Source organism: Borostomias antarcticus (assembly GCF_949987555.1).
Source record: "Borostomias antarcticus genome assembly, chromosome: 1".
Lineage (NCBI taxonomy): Eukaryota > Metazoa > Chordata > Actinopteri > Stomiiformes > Stomiidae > Borostomias > Borostomias antarcticus.
The window spans coordinates 53351153-53372828 of NC_140234.1; the positions used below are offsets into that span (position 1 = coordinate 53351153).

The following is a 21676-nucleotide window of genomic DNA, read 5'->3' on the forward strand; positions in this document are numbered from 1 at the left end:
CCAGGGGAGGAGGTAGAAGGAGAAGAATGCCCGCCATCAACAGTGGTGTCCGGGCGCTCTCCTTCACGCAGCAGACACCAGCCTAAACCCCCCCAGCCGGCCGAGGCCAACGCAGAGGAGACCTTCGCCGTGACCATCACTGTAGACAGAGCCATGCACCTCAGTCTCAAAGGTAAGCTGGCGGTCAGATATTTCGTTTTTATCCAACCCCTTCGTTCGTGGAGCTCAGTTTAGTAAGTGTTGCGTCTGCGGCAGGCTGTCCCCTCGCTGAGCGTAACGGAGGGAGGCCCTGCTGCTGCGTGTCCTACGTCACAGCTGACTCTGCTCAGCCAGTCGCCACAGATGTCATCGCAGACTCTGACTGCCCTGTGTGGGGCCACCAACACGAGTGCAGGTACAGCCCCACCATGTCTAGACAGTTTGCTCGATTGTGTATTCGATGACAAGACGATGGACTAATACACTGTTGGGAAATGACAGGCTGTCAAAGCAGCTGCTGGTGGATCCACAACAGTACCTGGTGTTCAAAGTCTGGCACAAAGGAGGTATAGTATGACGGATGAAGTAACTCACCATATTCTATCTGATGACATGAGTCATAAAGGTCTACAGTGTTCTCATTGGTCCTGCCCTTTGTCGAAATGCAGATCTGGAGCGTGTGATTGGGTTCGCCTCCGTGGACCTGTCCCCTCTCCTCTCTGGGTTCCAGTCCGTGTGCGGCTGGTACAATATCACTGACTTCAGCGGCCAGTGTCAGGGCCAGCTCAAGGTCTCCATCTCTCCCCTGAAGGGAGTCCAGGAGCTCAGGGGACAGAGGCACGCCGTGAATGAAGAGGTCGCCAAAGACTCGTCAGTGAGTAGTGTGGCCTAACCCACCGTTTACTGTGACACAAAAGAGACCAAGCACCAAGCTCTTCCTGCGCCATGTTAATCAGCACGAATCATCAACATCTTATGTCTACTTCGTGCTTGTTCATTAGTGTGTTTGTTCACCAGACTCTGTTCCAGACCCTGCCCCTCTACCACACCACAGCCACGTTCAGCCGCTTCCCCTCGCACCTCTCACAACGGTACTTGAGCTCATTTCAGGGTTAGGTGAATGCTGCGTTAGAATCTGTTATTCACACAGTCGTCTTCTCCGAATAACGGTTGTAACAAACGAAACCTCCTCCTCCTCCCCTGAGGCCCGATGAGAGTGACCGTCATGACGAGCACATGGACAATGTGAGACTGTACCACCAGAGTCTGCAGGAGCGGGGAGCGGCCTGTCCCACTAGCGTTGCGGGGGATGCTCATCCCTCCAGCTCTGTCCTCTTCTCTGCTCTCAGGTACTGGGGCCTCCACCAGAAGGACAATGTGGACTGTATATGCTAACTTGTTCTCAAAGGAACAAACCTGTTTTCTGTTGGTTTTTTTCAGACACTACACATTTGATCTGTGTAAAATGTTTTCACCTTCCCAGGAAGAACCTGAGCGAGCTGGATGACATCCAGAGGTACTTCAGCCATAAGCTGTCCACCACCACCTTCCCGTCCCTAAGTGAGCAGGACTGTCTCTCCAGACCGGAGGAGCACAGAGACTCGGAGACGGACAGCAGCCAGCTCCTCCTCAGGTCCAGCAGGCTGGTGGGTGAGGTCAACAGCCTCATCACCGGTGAGCTGCTCTCCGCTATCGTCCCAGATCATCTACCGGGTTCAAACTGCCATACCTAATTGTTTGTATGGTGTTGCATTACAGCGGGTTGTTGTTCTGAACACAGCTACTTTGTTAAATGTTCTTTTGGCGAACGATTCATTTAAAGGATTATGAAATTGCAGTTACAGTTTGTCGTCATAGCCGAGTACTTTGGCAGGACATCTTGTTGTGTATGCAACCAAAACCAACCTGACCCTGTTCTCTGAATCCAGGCCTAGACAGCCAGTGCGTGGAGCCAATATCCTCCAACGCCCAGAGCTACTCGTCAACTCCACCTGTTCCTGATCAGCCTGTTCAGCCCTTTACCTCAGAAGCCCTCCCTGAGAGTGTTCTATGTCCCCGCAAAACAACACACTCTCCCCTGGAGGGGGTCTCTGCTCTCCCCTCAGCCCTGCCTCAGATGTCTGAGGAACGTAGCGAGTACAAGGGTGAGGAGGAAGACCATGACCACCAGAAAACCCCTGGATCTGAGGATGAAGATGATGCTGACGGTGGAGAAAATTGCACACAGGAGGTGGAGGTTGATGATGATGATGATGAAGATTATGAGGAGACTGTAGTGGAGCCCAGACCTCTGAATGAGGTGACCTCATTAACAGACAGAACCAGCCCCTGGACCAGCCTGCTGTCAGACCCTGAACTGGGCTCCCTGGAGAGTCTGGAGGCACCCGAGGAGCAGCCTGCCAAAGACCGGCCCTCATACAACCCCGACCTGACCCCAGAGGGAGAGGGGGAGTGGAGGGTCGGCCCGCGGGCTGACGACCTGCAGCCCTGGAGCTCGGGCCTTCCAAGAGGAGCCAGGGTGGAGGAGAGCGAACATTTCCCCTCTGACCAGTCTGATGGCTCAGAGACAGACGACACAGACGCAGAGCAGAACGGTGAGAGGACACTTCGAACTCTCGGTGAGGCACAAGGACAGGAGCCACAGGAGACCAGCACACCACCTCTGTCTGAGTCCTTGTTGTGTTCTGAATACACAGCTAACAGGGGCCTCGGCAACAGAGCCAGCCGTTCAGAAGATGAGAACCCTAGGCTGTCACACAACCCAGAGGACATCACGAGTGCATCTGATGCATCTCATTCAGAGAGATCCCTTCAGAGGGAAGAGGGGAAATCCCAGCAGTATCCTTTCACGTGCAGTGTGTGGGAGGGTGTTCTCTGGCGGACGTCCTAACTTAGTTTTCCCAAATGTTTTATCTTTCATAAAGGGTTTTATGAATATTATGCTACACTCTACCTGCAGTGCTTGATATTTCCATTTTCCTTAACCATTTCTCTCCAGCTCTGACCCTGTGGAGATCCCCAATTTCTTCCTCCCGTCCCACCACCTGGAGGCGTCCATGAGAGCCCTACGCCTAGCACCAGCCTTCCCCCTACGCCTAGCACCAGCCTTCCCCCTGGCCTCCTGTGAGCCTGTGAGCACCTAGACAGTAATATCCGTAGATGCATAGGCCTACTATATCTTGTGTCAAGCTCTATGTTAGCACTACCCTCTTCTGCTCTCATCCACGCCTTTTTCTTCTCTGGGAGGTTCCTCTCCTGCAACAAGGGCATTTTGGTGTGGGAGTATGGAAGGGCCATTGCTGGTAGATCTGTCACTGTCATTGGTAGTCTTATCTGCCACTAGGATTGGGTCTGGTGACGACTATGGGGGCCAACTGAATTGCTGTTGAATTTGCGTTGTCAATTGACGACCATACCCATCCTTCTGTCACACTAAAGCCAAGTAAGGACATTTTATTAGTAGGTCACTTTGTGCCCATCTTATCTCCCGCCCATACCACATAATTTAGTAATTTGACCGTTGTATGGCTGTGTCATTGCTTACCACTGAAGTGATAACTACTAGAATTAAGTCTGGTGGATAAACTAACTTTGTCATGCTACCTATTGATCATGCTTCTTGTTTGTTTGATTCAATCTTTGTACTGTAGGTCCATGATATTGCCTACCCACACAATTTACAGAGAAACATAGGCATAGCTTTGTCCCTAGACTCCGAACTGCCCCTAGGATTGACCCCAGTCTTCACCAGAAATCTCTTGCATGGCTGGCATGGTTATAGAGAGCAAGGAGAAAATAACCTGAAGACTCATTAATGGAGACCTTCCATTGACTGGAACACCATGCAACTAGAAACTTTTCCTTTCCCTGCAAATGTGGTACCTTTTAACTCTGGCGTCTCTCCCTGTTGGTGTCCGGCTATACGCTGCTTTTGGCCTGTATTTACCAGAAATGTACATATTCCTGTTATTTTGTTTAAATGGTTCCAAGTGGGAATGTATGAATGAATGGTTGTGGATTTTGCCAACATGTCAGACACATGTTAAAACACTTGACTAGCTCATTGACTAGCTTTTTGAAGGTGGCACAGTAGTGCATATAATTTTGGGTCTGTTTTCTGTTCAGTCTCATCATTCAGTTCAACAGCCAGAGTAAGTACTTGTACTGAGCAAGTGTGGAGATTGAACGTTTTGCCTGCGTCAGACAGGAATCTACCAGTATCCAGTTTCAAGAAGGGGTGGGGAGATTCAGCTGTTTATCACGAGAGAGGGCAGAGTTCATAGGACGTCAAAGAAACTGGTTCCAGCTAGCCACTCATAACCTACATACTGAGTTAGCCACCCCTCAAACGTTTGACCAGCCCTTTTCAAAGCTTGATGTGATTGATTGCATAGTTGTACTCATTTACCATAGTAAGCCTGATAGTCCCTCTCGTGCAAGTGTATTTTCTGTGAGAGGCCTTTGGGTTTTCAAAAAACACTTATAGTGTACTGGCAGTGTGCTGTATACATTAGAGTGTCTTGATTGATTATTATTTCTCAATAATTGTTTTTCAGAAAAAAAGCCCTATTGAGCATGGACTTCCCTATCAGCGAGCTGCTCGCCCCAGGCCCAACGTACCATCATCCATGAAGAAAGAGGAGACCAAGAGAATAGCCAAGATATTTGCAGCTCATTTTAATGAAGAACGTTAGCACTTTATATAATGTTTTACATTATTAAAGCACCATGTGCCTAGGTTATCATTATTTAGACACACACTGTATAAAGGATGACACAAAAATGATTGCCAAATCACAATTAGACATTGTGCATTCATTTGTTCTCATTTTATAAATAAATAAAATGTGCCGTTTGTAAAAATAAGTGTGCGTTCTATTTTTATCATAATGTATTTTAAAAGAAACCACTGTGAATGGGTTTGAAAAACCTCTGACAATGTTTAAACCAACTTATGGGCAAGTTGGTTTATAACGCATCACAGGTGCTCTAGAATGTGGATAAAGTGGACTTAGTGACTGGTAACAGTTTACTTACATTTCTAGTACAGCCTGAGTGCACAGTTTCAAAGGGCTTTTATTCAGAAATTCCACAGTTACCTGTTCTGAAACATTTGTGTAGTTGCCGAGTGTCCTCTAAAATGTGTCTGATGTGGAGTTAGTGATTGGAAACAGTTTTCTTTATATACATTGAGTACAACGTTTAGTGCATATAATTTCAAAAGGGCTTTCTGAAATTCAACAACGAATCGTTCTGGAAGTTTTTGAGCAGCTTCTAGCATTTCTCTGAAGTTGAATTAGTGATACGAAATGGACAATTTCGCTTTCATAATATGTTGACTATGGTGCCTTACTAATCTGTATAAGAGACGTCAAGGCGCTGTATAGGCAAATACCGCAGTGCATTTTCGGTGAGCCAGCCAGTGAAAAGCCTCATTACCGTAACAACGCAAGTATACCCGCAGAAGGAAATACAAAGTGAAAAATAAATAAACAATAAAGTGGCGACTGGCTTGACCGCAGTGTTCTCCGGCGGTGTCATCCACACACCTCTTCCGTAACCAGAGTATGAACTTCTGAAATTCATACTGTGAAAACATGTATGCAATCACACTTCCCAAGGACCCTTATTGATTGGCTGCAATGCAATGTGGTCAGATGGATGGAGGTTTAATTTGTTCATGTTCACTGGTAGCCTAGCCTACTATTGAAGAATTAATTATGGTTTATGTAATCATTGTTCCTTATATAACATCGCCAACCCTACAAGGTGAGGCTCTTGGCAAAACGTTACGCACGCGCTTGTGCGCACACGTCAACTTGTCACAGACAGTTATAAAACCACAACTTCCCTGTCAGGATCACTCCTACAGCGCAAGATCAAGTATAAGCTAGGCTGGATCTTGGGAAGAACCACCCCTGCATCAATTCATTATTGGATTACAATTTATATTTCAAGTAGGATAAGCTAATTAATAACAATTATAAATTGTCCTTCTGAGAGAACCAGTTTTTTTTTTTTTGGGGGGGGGGTTGTTAGAATTTGTTGACAACTTCCTTTGAGAGAACAACAGGTATAACATATTTTTCACATCATTCTGATATTCTAATTCTGATTATATTCCACAGTGCTCTTTTCGAATACTTTATGGCACAAGTCAAGACGAGGAACGTACTTTCAAGAAATACAGTTTCATTACCTGAAACTTGAACCTGCCTGGGTAGGTGTGAATTAATATAATATCCATTTAATGGTTTTGTTGTCATCCACATTGATTTGTTAATGGTCCCCCGCATATATGTGCCATTATTTCAGGACTGACAGGAATTGAACCAGAAATATTCTGCCGTACATCCAGGAGCACCACACCTCTGAGAACATTTCTCTATCATATCAATCATGGTTGGAGTCAAACCCACAGACTTGGCACCCACAGCTACTGTTAAGTTCTTTGGTGCAGGAACTGCTGCATGTGTCGCTGACCTGGTCACCTTCCCATTGGACACAGCCAAAGTTAGGCTTCAGGTGAGCATTTCACTACTTTAATATATTCTCTCATTTGAATGTTAACCATGATGATGCAAAAATATATACTAATTAAGCGTCCTTGTCCTTGATTGAATTCCCACTGATCATTGTATAGGCTACTGTAATGTTAACCTAGTGTTTATGCCTATTTGCTTTAGATCCAGGGTGAATCTAAATCATCCAAGGTACTGAAGTACAAAGGAGTGTTTGGGACCATCAACACCATGGTGAAGACCGAGGGTCCGAGGAGTCTGTACAGCGGCCTGGTGGCAGGCCTGCAGAGACAGATGAGCTTTGCTTCCGTCCGCATCGGCCTCTATGACTCCATGAAGCAGTTTTTCACTAGGGGATCAGAAAGTATGCCCACGAAAGACCTCTGTTTTATGTACTGTATCTGCATATTTACCAGTTAGGTTAGTGTCTTAAAATATGTTGAAGGAAATCTTAAATAGCTTTTGTGTCTTTATTTTTTTCCTCTATTGCAGATACAGGTATTGGGAGCCGGCTGTTGGCGGGCTCTACCACTGGGGCGATGGCAGTGGCCTTTGCACAGCCTACAGATGTCGTGAAGGTGCGCTTTCAGGCTCAGGTCAGAATACCAGAGGGGGACACAGTGAAGAGATATAATGGCACCATGGATGCCTACAGGACCATTGCTAGGAATGAGGGCATCAGAGGCCTCTGGAAAGGTGAGCTATTTCTCAGCAGTATTTAGAGTTTATTTTGAGAAAATATATGACTATCAATAACCATTCAGAATCAGAATCAGATATATTAGCCATGGTAGTTTTTACACATACCAGGAATTAGCTTTGGTCAATGGTGCATAACACTGATGGAGACAACAGTAGACAGGGTGCAAGGACAAGACGGGACAGTGCAAAGACAGGACAGTGCAAATGAGCAGTAGAAACACAAAATACAATGTATAAAATCGAGTGTGATGAGTGTATACACAGCATGTGCACAGAGTGCCAGTGTGTGCAATGTCTCCACATACACAATGTGTGCTGCTGTGACGTGTGTGCGTATTCAGATATTATTATTTAAATTAAAATAAAAACTGCTTGAAAACTGTCCTCAAATGCTTTGCTATTTCTCTTGCAGGTTGCATGCCAAATATAACTCGGAACGCCATCGTGAACTGTTCAGAGCTGGTGACCTATGACCTCATCAAGGAACTTATCCTAAAGTATGACCTCATGACTGGTAAGCTATGAAACCAATGAAACCGATGAAAACAATATTAAAGTCCAAGATTTACAACCCAAACCTAGATGTTTTGTTCTAAATTTTTCTTTTTTTTTGCAGATAACCTACCCTGCCATTTTACGGCAGCCTTTGGTGCTGGTTTCTGCACCACAGTCGTGGCCTCTCCTGTGGATGTGGTGAAGACTCGGTTTATGAACTCTTCACCTGGACAGTACAGCAGCGCCAGTAACTGTGCCCTTACCATGCTGACAAAGGAAGGGCCCAAAGCCTTTTACAAAGGGTGCGTAATAGTCACAAGCAATTTGGTCATTTGGTGGTTCATCATTTTCCAAAAGACTGTTGTTCTGGACTCAATTGCTCAACTCGGTAGACAGGAAATGTTGTAAAAGCCCAGTGGGCGGTTTTAATAGCCTGGTGAAACAAAATCGGGACAAAATAGATGAGCTGGGTTGGAGAGCTGCAGCAGGCAAGCAGTAACCAGGTGAGGTAGAGAGGGGGCGAGGTGGAGGCAAGGAGGTAGGGGCCTTAACAATATCCACTCCATGTGTGTGAAAAATTTGACAAAGTGATTGATTCCATTACTCTCCTCGGTCAGGTTCATGCCCTCTTTCCTTCGCCTGGGTTCCTGGAACATCGTGATGTTCGTCTCCTACGAGCAAATCAAGAGAGGAGTGATGAGAGCCCAGCAGTCCAGGGAATCCCCCTTTTGAGCTTTCCCAGCCCAGTCAAGTGGAGTTGTCTTCACAACAATGCAATGGAATGGATGTTGAAGTGGTGATTGCCTGAATTGGCAGAGTACATCTTCATCCAGAGGAAGTACCACTCACAGATGACTGCTGAACCGGGTGTTCTCCCACTGCAGGGGTATTGCCCCCTCTGTACTGTATGTTTCTCCATGATGGCTTGTACTAGACTGTCAGACTAGGAGGACAATAGTGATGGTTAGCAGAAACAGTTTTTATTCCTCTATGTTGATAGAATGGATAAACTGGTAAAAGACAGGTTCATGAAATCTAAAGCACAAGTAGCATAGGATATTGTATTTGCTCGTTGGCAGATACTATTCACCAAATATCCGTTAACTTATTACCACAAATGAAGCCTTTTATATGTGCCTTGTGTCAGAACTTAACGAAATGTCCTTTATGTACCACAACATTATGTGCAATCAAGTGTATGACTGTTTTTTACCTGAATGTTCAATTGTGCATATTATTTTGTACAGCCAAACATTTATTAAGTATGAAAGTAACATTCTGCCTTTTACTGTATATAATGTGAATTATTGCCATTACTGGATGCAGTCTATTGTGTGTAATAATCTATAATATGTGCCTTATTTATTGTACTTTTTTATTTTTTTACATTCTGAGAAACACAACTTTTGTAAGAGGTACAGTCCAAAGGGGAATTTTGTCTGAATGGAAAATATGATTTCTTTCTAAATGAAATGAATGTGTTGCCTGCTTGGTGTCATCACTTGGGCTTGTCAGTAAAGGCGTGATCATAGAAGTAGGTTACACACAGCTGCCCCACATTTAATCTTACATAATGGAACCCCTCTAAGTGTCACTCCATACCTACCATACCACGCCGGGTGGGAAAATGGATACCCCTTAATCCCTAAATACTCGATTGTTCTAGGAAGGGAATGTGCTGTAAATATCTGCTCTTTATAAATACCTGTTGCAACTTGCAGTACTGATGGCACTATATAGTGTAGCTACTGCTATTTCTTTTATGTATTTCATTACTAAAAATAAGTTAAGAGGACTATCACTCATGACTTTGCAGCGTCTTTGCATCACAGAAGTATTTAAACATGAATGACCTTGATCTTAGGCTCTAGTGAGGGAGTAGGTCTGTTAAACAACTCCTTACTCCTCTTTACTAATTAAGATCATTTGTAGGCCATTAGTATCCTGATCATTTAATCCAGAGCTCCCTGTACTAAAGAAATAACTAGAGTCCATTCTACCTCTTCCAAGAAAGCAATAATACAGAGAAGCGGGGTTGACAGGCATGTAATGATTAGCTGACAGATGAGAAAATTGCCCACTTTGAGCCTCTTGGGACAATAGGGACCGCTGACATAGATGTAACTGAAGTCTACTGTTGAACAAAGGCTTTCAAATGCGCCGCTTTGATAATCACCTCCTGTAAAGCAACTGGCCTCTCTCTGAGGTCTAATTAGTGTGGTGAGCTTGGTTTGGCCATATGGCATCCTGACTAGCCTTCTGGGCGATCAGGCGAATCCTGGTGATCCATACAAGCGAGGGAGAGGACTGCCACTACTAAGCAGACAGTCACTGAGTTATGAGGGGAAGCCATTGTAATCCTCTCATTGTAATTATACATTTTATCATGTAAAATGTGTAGTGAACAGGTAGTGTTGAGGTTAAAGCCTCAGTTGTAGTCCTTGGATTAACTTGGCAGAAGTCTCTGTAGACAGGTGATCTGAGCTATCAAGTGAAGGTGAGGAGTTCACCCTATGACCGACTGGGCAGAATGTGAGCAGTTTAATCTATTGTTACAATATGGTATTAAAACCACACTAAAACTCATAGACCTGCAACAAATAAGAGCAAAACAAAACAGAGGAAATAGATTCCATCTCATATTCACACAGAATTGTATTGGTTTTACATAAAACTTTTAAACTTAGTGACCACAGGGTGCTATTTTCTACAAATTCATAATCAAAGAGTACACAGATCAGTCCAACCTGCATTGTTAGTGTAGTTGCTACTGTTGATGCCTGGGTTGTAGGTTGAGTCGTTGAAGACGGAAAGGTCTGGCTGACCACCTGGTGGCTTGCCCGTCAACTCTAGGGCCTACAGGTCGGCCTGTGGCGTCAAAATCAAAGGCTATAGGCTGTAAGAGTTGAGCATTGTTTCTACGGTCGCTCAAGGGCAGTAGAGATAGAGGGTGACATGGAGCTGAGGAGTAGGGGTGGTAGAAGCTAGGCAGAATGATAGTAGGCATGAGACTATAGAGAACATGGTAGTTGTCTGGTAGGCTTTGGCGGGAGTCCACTGAGAAACTCTCATTATTTTGAGTTTCAGTAGATCTTTGGAGTTTCTTCTGTGTAGGCTTGATGATGTCTTGTATTTTTCCTGCCTGGACCAGCCTGATGTGGTGCAGCCTCCGGGAGCTCTGAAAGCACTCCAAGAAATTCTCCACAGAGCTTCTCCCCTTGAGGAACTTCTGAAATAGAACCTGTACGATTGGAAATATATCATGGCCTATTGAGCTTATTATTGTTCAAATTTTTGGTAACTGCTTAGTGCTAAATGGTATTCAGTCTTTTCTACACAGTCCTTTTCTTACCTCACACTCCTCTTCAGCTTGGGCTATTTTTTTCAGGAGAAGCCACTGAGCCACCTGGATGCTCTGCCTTTCTAACAAGGCTGCTCGAGAAAATAACAACACAAGAATGTATCATCAAAGGGGAAAGTGATCGTGTTTTTTATTACCAAATAAATAAATAAATGTGTGCATACCAGTTGTCAGTCAATTGAATACAAGTGTATATACATTCTGATGAGTCCAAGTAATGGTGATTATTGGAGACAATCTCACCAAGTTGGTCTTGTTTGGCTTGAATGATGCTGATCAATTTCTCCAGCTCTTGGTGCCTCTTCGCTAATTTAAGTTTGCCCTTTCTGAGTGTTGGCTGATGAGAAATATTAGCTTCTGCCAGTCTACCATTTGAGATCAACATACTTTCTGTTGTCCACTGCAGTCCCTGAAACTGGACAAGATAAATACTGAAATATGATTTTATATTTTTACATGGAAGAGCTGGCCGTGTTTAGTAAAATACTAAGCATGTGCCAAAATTGCTTGACCTATTTTTCAAAGATTCTTTAGGGGAAAAATAATATATATATATACTGTATATATATCCAAATACATACATTTATATATACATTCAAATCATACAGGAATATATACAGTATGGCTACTAGATAGCAAAAAAACAGAGTCAAGATATTGAAATAGGTGGCCTACCTTTTTACTAAATCTGATTATATGCTTCATTTTCTGATCATCCTGCAGAAGCTGCCGCAATTCGATAGTCCTCAAAACGCTGAAATGAGCCGACACTGACTTTGCATCCCAATTGAGATGCATTCTAGGCAGAAATGGTATTGCTCTGGTGTAGCCAATCTTCTATACCTCTGACTGTCACTTGCAGCTCTCACACCGGGGGCGTGCATGCACAATCGCCCACTGTTGCCCTAGTGTGTCACTAATATTATTACAGTAATAAGGTTTATAGAAGGTACTGTTCAGCTTTCCTGCCATTAGGGGGAGCTGGATGTTCATGACTTGTGAAAATGTGTCTGTCCCAAATAGGCTCCAATATGTTGCTTTATCATATGGGTGCAAATAGCAACTGCCTTAATTAAAATACACTATTCATACAATAATTACATTTCATTTGTGATTAGACTCATTCATATCGTGCGCACATTTCTGGCATCAATTTCAGAGTCAGAATCAGATTTTATTGATTTTAATTGCAGTTTGTCTTGGAATTAGTAATAACCCTAATTTAGTTGGAGTCATTTCTCTTTTAATTCAGTCAGTTCAGGAAGTGAGTTATGATATGCAAGATTCCAATAACAATAAAATGTCTTACTTAAATTATTATTGAATAATATGAAATGTATATAAATCTATTTGAAATCATATGTTTGACTTCATGGAATTGTTTTAAATTCGGAATTGCTGGAACTGAAATTGAATGACATAACTCAGGTTTGTTGGCTTCACACACTAATAGTTTTCAAATTATTGTTTATTGAATATCTTATAATTTGTGAAGTTAGAGGTTGGTGCACATTTTAATCCTATATAGCCTATTGGTGAGCCACTTTACTATCATTTTATTATTATTATTATTATTATTATTATTATTATTGTCATTATTGTTATTATTATTTGGTGGACAGCTTTCTAGAACAGGCTCCTTTGACACCAAACAAAAGATGTGGTTCCATGGCATGCTGCCCCTCCAGAGGTTTCCACCACTTAAAAGCAATTTGACTCCTTAGTGCTATCCTGTTAGTGCTTATCCTGATGAGTCCCTATCACTCTTAATGTCCAATCATTCACTGTTACCTGTTGATTCTGACATGGGAAGAGTCTGTCGATGTACTGTAGGGCCTACATACTGTACCTGTAAACACTGCCTCTCTCAGAATAACCCCCACATGGCTAAATGTGGCCAGAGTTAATCCTTAAGACTAGAGTGATCTCGTAGTCACTGCCTGCTCATCAGCGAAAGTCCTGCCCGGAGACACAAACACTTCCCCACTCAACAAGGCAGCATGCGGCTTAACCACATCAGTCACCTAAAGAGTCCTGAAGCTGTGTGTAAGTATGTGTTATTTGTTTTATGTACATGATGATAGGTTGGATGTCCTATACTGCATGATATCAGCTTTGTGTGTCTTCAATATGGCTTGTTCTGTAAGGATTTGCTGAGAGCAGAGTAGAGTAACGGGAATCTGTAGACAGGAGCTCGATCAGGTGGCCAAGAATACCAGTTTGGTGTCGAGACATCTTATCTCAGTGAATTCATGGGCTGTATGTGTTCAATCGTTCTTGAAATGTGCATGTAGAGCCTTTCATCACATTGCAATAGCTGTAAATATTGCATTGTCGCTCCTTGCCCAGTTACATAAGAGGATCTTTGAACTCAACTATGTAAATACCTGCCTCATTTGTGGGATGTTGTAGCCATTTCAATATTCATAGCTATTTAAACCAAGCCTGTTGGTGTACAGAACCTTCTATCAGTTGGATATTATCAAGTACTGTAATCTTTTTTTTACTGTAATCTTGTTTTTTTATTTCAACAGTGAATGTCTCTACTGTAATACTTCAATCTGTATCATTGCAGCATGATGGTGTGCTTTCTGCAAGCTTGCCACAGTGATATTGCTCAGGTGTGACTGCCATTGATCTTGGGACAGCCATGAATGCCGACACTGACCTCATGGCAGAGCTGGACTCTGAGGACAATGCAGAGCTGGCTGACATGGTGGCAGCCATCAACATAGTAGCCAACCGGACCACCTCTCCTCCCAGCAGCTACAGGACCAGCTCAGGCAGGAACCCACAGCAGCGGCTACGCCTCTCCGACAGGAAGCTGTCCTTGCAGGAGCGAGGGTCCGCCCGTGTGGCCCGTCAGCCCACTGTCGAGTCCAATCGTGTGTCCATCTCAGATGCTGAGGTCAGGGGTCTGGACAGCATGCAGTCATTCATACTGTGGACTGTAGTGTCAGTCACACTGCTGGAAATAACATGGTTTGACTAGCTGTGTATGCATATACAAAGTAAAATGAGGATCTATTTTACTCATTAGACAACACCTTTTCTCTCCCTAGGACTGTATCCAACTCAACCAGTACAAGCTGAAGGACGAGATTGGGAAGGTGAAAGAACAGGATATTCGATGAATCAAACTAAATATACCAAAACCCACCATGAAGTGCTCTGTAACATACTGCACTCCTTCTGTACTCATGTTCTCTGTCCATTCCAGGGATCTTATGGGGTGGTGAAATTAGCTTACAACCAGGATGATGAGCAGAACTATGTAAGCAGCCCATCTTTCTGCAATCTCCCCTTGTTGGACCAGAGGAACAACTACTATTATTTACTCACTCACCTCACTGCATCTTTGCTCATCCTATGTACAGTATTGACAATGTGTTGTCAGTGTAACCAGTTTACCACTTCTTGCATTGGGTGTAATTTAACATCAGATTTGCATTAATGAGTACACGTGTCATCTGTTGTTTCTCATTCTATAGGCGATGAAAGTAGTCTCAAAGAAGAGGTTGGTGAAGCAGTATGGATTTCCTCGTAGGTGATATTATCATTATGCTTTTAATAGATTAGTATGAACTCACAGGTTATTGATCTCTCGTGTGTGTGTGTGTGTGTGTGTGTGTGTGTGTGTGTGTGTGTGTGTGTGTGTGTGTGTGTGTGTGTGTGTGATGTACATGTGTTCTGTTGTCCTCCAGGCCGCCCTCCTTCTCGGGGTCCCAGCCTACAGCAGGAAGAGACATCTAAGCCCATGGGACCACTGGACAGAGTCTACAAGGAGATTGCTATCCTGAAGAAACTGGACCACCATAACATTGTCAAACTGGTAGAGGTAAGTCATTTGACTGGTGGAGGTGAGTAACTCAATGCTTCTTTTAGGGATTATAATTAATACAGCAGCATGGGAAAACATGTTTCTGAGTGATATCACTGACTTGGATCTGTCTGTTGTAGGTTCTAGATGACCCTGCTGGTGACAGTCTTCACATGGGTAAGGATTCATACATCCCCTTTTTCATTGTCAACATAAGGTAGTGAAACAGTGAGCTCACGAGATGACAAGGAACTATGCAACAAACCATATTTGTTTCCTTTGGTTTTCATCACTGCTCATTCTTATCTATTTTTCTATTGTCTAGTCTTTGAGTTGATAACAAAAGGGTAAGTTACTATTTTCTACTTTGTGTTAACCTATGCTGATAATGTGTATTACTGATTGATACTACTCTAATACCAAGTAGTGTATACTGTTATACCTACAGTATAGGAAAACCTTTGTATTGCATTCTTTTTAATATACATATTGTGGCAACCATGAAAAAGGAGGAGTCATCCGTAAAAAAAAGGGGTTATGAAACAATGCAACTTAAAATAGACAAAACACAAAACACTCTTGAATACACACACTAGGATGGGGAATAAATAGACACAAGGGTGCGAGAGACAGACCAGGAAACAAAGCCCCTTTTTATCACCCCCTAGCAGGGCCACTCCCCCCCTGCTACCAATCAACCAGAACTCCATCACGCAGAGTCGCTACACTATTATTGTCTGTTTCTCCTCTGCTTTCCCTGTTTATCAGGCCAGTAATGGAGGTGCCCACAGACAACCTGTTCACAGAGGACAAGGCTCGCTTCTACTTCAGAGACATCATCCTGGGCATCGAATACTGTGAGTCCTGATTAAGCTTCACCGTCTACACAATCACCCCCCACTCACTGGCTACCCTGGACACCTCTGCTTCTCTGGTCCTCCCTGGTCCATCCCTCAGTGCACTACCAGAAGATCATACACAGAGACATCAAGCCCTCCAACCTGCTGTTGGGGGACGATGGTCACGTGAAGATAGCAGACTTTGGCGTGAGTAACGAGTTTGAGGGGAACGACGCCCTCTTGTCCAGCACCGCAGGGACCCCAGCCTTCATGGCTCCGGAGATGATAACTGAGGATGAGCGGAGCTTCAGTGGCAAGGTTAGAATCATATGTTCCTGTTTACATTTGGACGGTAAAGAAAGCCTGCGTTTCATGTTATGATTTGATTGCTCCTACTTTCTAATCTTACTTTATGGCGAATTGTATGTCAGAACGCCAACTAACACCTCGGTGAGTTTCTTGTCTTTGAAATTGAGAGTTTAACATGTTTTTTAAATGATTTTTCACGGTGCCCACCCACATCCATTGTATGACCAAAACGGTGGTAGAACAATTATCAGACTTTCTCAAAAGTGCTAGTTTTGTCAACGTTTTGATCTGAACCATTGTATGTGATCATAAGTAACCTTAAAACAGGGCTAAACATGCATTTTCCCTTTACTACTCCTTTAAAAAGTCAAGATTTCACCACACTGTTAAATTAAAGCTTTACTCATCACTAAACTCTCAGTACTCCTGTTCACCAGGCTGTGGATGTGTGGGCGATGGGAGTCACGCTGTACTGCTTTGTCTTTGGCAAGGTGAGCACTCTTGTGTGGTTCTACTGCATTCTTTCTCAACTGAGCAGAGCGTAATGTTCTGCACATGCTTTCTTTGAGCATTTTAGTGCCTTATGTCGATTAACACATCCGTTATCTACACACAGCAGTTGTGCTTTTCAAAACAACGGTCGAATGAAACGACTCAGTGGTGAACAGCTTACGTGTTTGTAATTTTTTTATTTTCTTCCTTTTGTCAGGTTCCTTTCTTTAATGAAGCCTTACTTGCACTGTACAGCAAGATCAGGAACAGGGATGTGGAGTTCCCAGAGACGTCAGTACAGCTTAAACCAATGTTGAAACGTTTCTATAAAACCCAGTGATAATACTGCAACTCTTATCTACAGTTTGGTGGGTAGTTACAGCAGGTGGGTAGAAACCAGGCTTGGTTTGTTGGTGTTGATCTTGGTTTATGGTATCACAGGCCCGTCATAAGTGAGAATCTCAAGGAGCTGATCCTGAGGATGCTCGATAAAAGCACAGAGATGAGGATCACCATTCCTGAAATCAAGGTGAGATAAGCGACAGACGCAGGCCTGTGAGGATAGATAGACTATCATTTCCTATCACTGCCAGTTGTTAAACTGTTTGTGATGTTTCTGTGGCAGTCTCAGTGTGTCCTGTCCCGTGTGTGTGTGTTGAGTCACTGTGGACCTCCTTTGTTGTGACAGCTGCACATGTGGGTGACTGAGGATGGCTCTGACCCTCTTCCCCTGGAGGAGGAACACTGCACTGTGGTGATAGTCACCGAGGAGGAGATCCAGAACTCTGTCAAACTCATCCCTAGTCTGTCTACTGTGGTAAGCAAGCCCTGCTTTACAATAACAATACTAATCTTGTTTATTTGTCATACTGTATGTACATGATACAGGTAGGTGCACAGTACAATAAAATGATTAGCTTCTGCCCAATATGTGGCTGGAACCTACAACCCTGAGATTAAGAGTCGCATGCTCTACCAGTGGAGCTAGTGTAATATCCCACCCTGATGGGAGGAATTCAAATTGTGATTCGACCCAGGTCTGGACCCTAGGCAGAGATTTTTTTTTTAACCACTGACACATCCCTCCTCTGTCCACTGCAGATCCTGGTGAAGTCCATGCTTAGGAAGCGCTCTTTCAGTAACCCCTTTGAGTGTCCCAGCAGGAGGGCTGAGAGGTCCATGTCTGCCCCTGGAAGTCTCCTTGCGTAAGTGCACTGCAAATCCTGGTCAGGTCAGATGCTTCAACTGCCAGTATCAGGATTAGGTCTCAGTAAAAAAACAAAAAACAACTACACACCAGTAAAGGTTGTTAGTGCAGTAAAGGTGTTAGCAAATGTTTCGTTTGGCACAGTGCCTAGTGCTGTGAGGCTGCTCAGATAGATCTTTATATACATCGGAAGCACTAATCCCTCTCTCTAAGGCTAAGTGGCCCAGAGGAAGCCTCTGAGGCAGGATGTTGAGCTGTGCTGTTTTCATTATAGTCAGGCCAATTGGATGAGCAACACCACCACCACTGTTGAGCTGTGGGCTAACAACAGCCTGGCCCTGTTGTACAATCACAATGGCGCAGCCAGCTTTGTCTCAGGTCGCTGGAAAACTGGGACGAATCCTGACTTGGCATTCGCGAGCGTCGGCGTTGATAACCAGCTTCCTGATAGACGCGTGCTAGGAAAGTTCCCACGGTCCCAACATCGGCCATCACTGATTACCATACCTAAACTCGTGGACCTCATCCCTCATCTTCCGAAAGGCCAACTGGAAACGCTACCGCCTCCTTACCCATAGATTCACGAGGTGCCTTCCACTACCTAAAACCAACAACGTGGACGAGGTGTACTGGGAACTCTGCAGCATACTGGTGAAAGCGGCGGAAAAATCCATCCCATGTGGACGTCGCAATAGCTACAAACTGTGTTGGGATGCGGAGTGTGAGAGTCTCTACTGTGCCTTTCTCTGGGCCCCCCCAGGAGCTGAGTCAGACAGGCTTGCCTCAGCCCTGCTGTCTAGACTCAGCCAAAGAGTGCTGGGAAGAGGCCATTAACTCACACTCCAGCCGCAAGGCATGGAGCATCGTGAACAACCTCACTGGTAGGTCTAGACACTCCCCCCGTCACTTCCCCATCTCTGCAAACAAAATCACATTACAATTTGTGAAAAGAGGGACGTACGAGGGCAAAGACCGCGAATCGTCACATCTCGTGGCAAAATAAGTGTCTGACCTCTGGAAGGCCACATCTCCTAGCGGCGATAACATCTCCGGTGAATTCACACCGGAGGAGTTCACTGCTGCCCTCCAGCATGTAAAGCCAGGGAAAGCTCCGGGGCCTGATTCTATCTGCCTGGAGAATATAGTCCATGCCACGCCTGCCTTGAAGTCCTGGATAAGAGCGTTCCTCTCTTCCTGCTTGCGCCAACTCAAGATCCCCAAAATCTGGAGAAGAGCCCTAGTTGTTGTGATCCCTAAGCCGAACAAGCCTGAAGGGGACCCCAAGAGTTACCGCCCCATATCTCTGTTATGTATCCGCTTCAAGATCCTTGAGCGTCTCATCTACGCCTGCGTCGAACCAATCATTGACCCACTGCTCCCACAGGAGCAGGCTGGGTTCCGACGCGGGAGATCGACCGTAGATAAAGTCACTTTGATGACTCAAGACATCGAGGACAGCTTTTCGGCTAGAAAGAAGGCCGGAGCTGTCTTTATAGACCTGATGGCAGCCTATGACACTGTATGGCACTGCGGCCTCACCTGCAAGCTGCTCCGCCTGCTGTCAGACAAGCACATGATCATGGAGCTTGTCTGAAACCGCAGCTTCACCCTCACCACCGGTAGCGAACAGCGAAGCAGGTTGCGATGCCTTAAGAATGGCATCCCACAGAGATCTGTCCCCTCCTTTATACATAACATATATATGTAACATCTACACCTACGACCTGCCGACCACAGTCTCCAGGAAGTATGCCTATGCAGACGACCTTGCGCTGGGGTACTCAGCTGGAGACTGGCAGGCCGTGGAGGAGACACTGAGCCAGGACATGCAGACACTCCAGAAATGGAGATCGAAGCTCAGTGAGGCAAAGACGGTGTCGGCGGCCTTCCATCTTAACAACAAGGAAACCAAACATGAGCTCCGAGTGCACACCGACGGTACACTCCTGCCATACAGCACCGAACCAACCTGTCTCGGCGTGACATTGGACGGGTCGCTAACCACCTGCTGCACGACAGAGCGGAGCCTCCCCGGCGTCTCAAGTTGTACCTGCTGCACGGGATCTCCTGCAGCAATGCAGAGATCCTAAAATCAGCGAGGCAGGATGGGCGGACCACATCTGGTGTGCGGAGTGGGAGGCCAACACCTCCAGACTCTATGATTTCATCCCGGCCACCGGTCCTTCCCCTCCCAGGATGGACTTACCCAGACCGGCGTGGTTTTGGATGACGAAACGGTGACATGGCTCATGGAGGTGTGCCCGGATATATAGCCCGGGTGACCCCTCACCCAGGCTCGGGAGTGGTAAAAGCATAGCCCCTTGGCCCCGAGCCTAACCCACACGAAGAAGAAGCTGAGGGGGGCCTCTGACGAAACTAATCATGCTCCTCTCTAGTTCTAATCTACCCCAAATCACTCCCCCCAACTAAAAGATGTTCTGTTCTGCTGTTCTGGATTCTGTTGGGACGATATAGGGATCTCTGATCACATTGGCCATTAAGAATGCCAGTATAGTTAATATTTCATTCAGACTACACGTGATTCGAGGCTGGATCATCGGATACCCATGGTGTACATTGAGAGAGTAATGAAGAAACTCTTTAACCGGAAAATACTAAAGTCAAACTCCTTATAATGCATCAGCACATCTTGCAGTCCTCTGGGTAAATACAACCTAGACACCATCCTAATTACAGCTCCATGTGAAGTGAAGCGGGGCTCCGGTTATCGTCCTCCACACACAGCTGTCTGAATCACACACTTGTAGTTACAGAGCAGTCAATCAATCATACTACAACCTTTACACCTTTGCAGAGTGAGGCACTAAATAATGCTTTCCCAGTCTTCATTGGTCTGGTCCCTTTTTAGACATTAATTAATTATGTATTTGTTCACATTGTCTTTGTCATTCTCCAGGGGCTCATGGATGCTGGGATTCTCAGCCAAGGTTCATCCCTCATTGAGGTAGGTGTTACAATACACATGAAGAAGCAACCTTTGCTAATTGGCTACTGTAGAAAACCACAGGGTGAATTCCTATTCCATGTAGCCTTGACTCTGTGTTCTGATGTGAAGGAGAATGTTCTGTGCTCTCTATGACATCACCCACAGGAAGGGAAGTAACGAGGGCAGCAGAGACGGAGAGCTGGAGGACTTGTATGAAGATGACACTTTTGTTGAGGCTCCATAGCAAACCTGCTCCCACATTAACAAGAAAGAAAAATACAAACCTAGACTTTCAGACATATTCAAAGAAAATATTTGTATTGCTCAGTTCATTACAGGATGGATACAGTTGTTATGTGATGTATGTGAATAAGTGTCTGAATGAGCTTTAGGGATTCAGTATTAACAGTCATGATATGTGTGTAATGTAAGTTATGTTAACTGTTTCAATAATATGCAATTGGCTGTCAGTTATATACTGCACATACAGTACTAGTCCTGAATGTGTGTTCTGTGTGTATGTTGTGACTGTTACAATGTAAATATGTACTATTTTAAATAAGTTATTTTGCATGCTTTCATACAGTAACCGTTGAAGTTAATAAATCAAAGATATAATTCCCTTTGCTCTATTTGAAAATAACTGAAAATATGTTTTCTGTTACCATTGGTCTTCACAAGTTCACATTTTGAAACTGGAGTTTCCTCATGATGAACCACTAGATGGCACTAGACAACTGTGCCAGTTAGGTTACCAGCAGATATTCTCTCAGTGTATCCTTTGTCCCTTCATGCCTCTGTTGTGAGAATTTGCAGCACCATTGCTCTATATTTCTGCTGGTAAATTAGACATTATGTTTATTTTACCTGTTGTCAACTTCGTTTACGAGTTTAGTACGTTTATTTCTGTGTAATTATTGGACCTACAAGAAACATTCACTCTTCATTCCAAACTTTACCCTACTGCAATAATCAAAATGTTTGTCATTTGTTCTTTTAACAGT

At 44.4% G+C, this 21676-nt stretch overlaps 3 protein-coding genes across 3 annotated transcripts in view; all 3 read left to right on the forward strand.

The window, feature by feature from the left end:
- c2cd3 (C2 domain containing 3 centriole elongation regulator) overlaps positions 1-4818 on the forward strand; it is a 14455-nt gene extending 9637 nt beyond the window's left edge. The window contains 11 exon segments of the mRNA XM_084448633.1: positions 1-172; positions 256-394; positions 481-545; positions 648-853; positions 997-1070; positions 1130-1174; positions 1176-1328; positions 1463-1653; positions 1908-2817; positions 2978-3110; positions 4536-4818. The exon segment at positions 1-172 is cut by the window's left edge and continues 149 nt beyond it. Coding sequence (XP_084304759.1) covers positions 1-172; positions 256-394; positions 481-545; positions 648-853; positions 997-1070; positions 1130-1174; positions 1176-1328; positions 1463-1653; positions 1908-2817; positions 2978-3110; positions 4536-4673 — 2226 coding nt within the window. The 3' untranslated portion in view covers positions 4674-4818.
- Positions 4819-6378: 1560 nt separating this feature from the next.
- LOC311315645 (dicarboxylate carrier UCP2-like) lies at positions 6379-8429 on the forward strand (the record flags this gene model as incomplete). The annotated part of the gene is made up of 6 exons (XM_084446345.1): positions 6379-6504; positions 6666-6864; positions 6993-7196; positions 7615-7716; positions 7819-7999; positions 8315-8429. The coding sequence occupies 6 exons, from the start codon at positions 6379-6381 to the stop codon at positions 8427-8429; spliced, it is 927 nt and encodes a 308-aa protein (XP_084302471.1).
- A 5279-nt stretch (positions 8430-13708) lies between these two features.
- Positions 13709-20916, forward strand: camkk1b (calcium/calmodulin-dependent protein kinase kinase 1, alpha b; the record flags this gene model as incomplete). Its single annotated transcript, XM_084436538.1, has 16 exons — positions 13709-13966; positions 14121-14168; positions 14279-14332; positions 14550-14601; positions 14763-14896; positions 15019-15055; positions 15204-15225; positions 15647-15735; positions 15836-16035; positions 16464-16517; positions 16736-16809; positions 16960-17047; positions 17207-17335; positions 17620-17723; positions 20643-20690; positions 20838-20916. The coding sequence occupies 16 exons, from the start codon at positions 13709-13711 to the stop codon at positions 20914-20916; spliced, it is 1470 nt and encodes a 489-aa protein (XP_084292664.1).
- Positions 20917-21676: the final 760 nt, after the last annotated feature.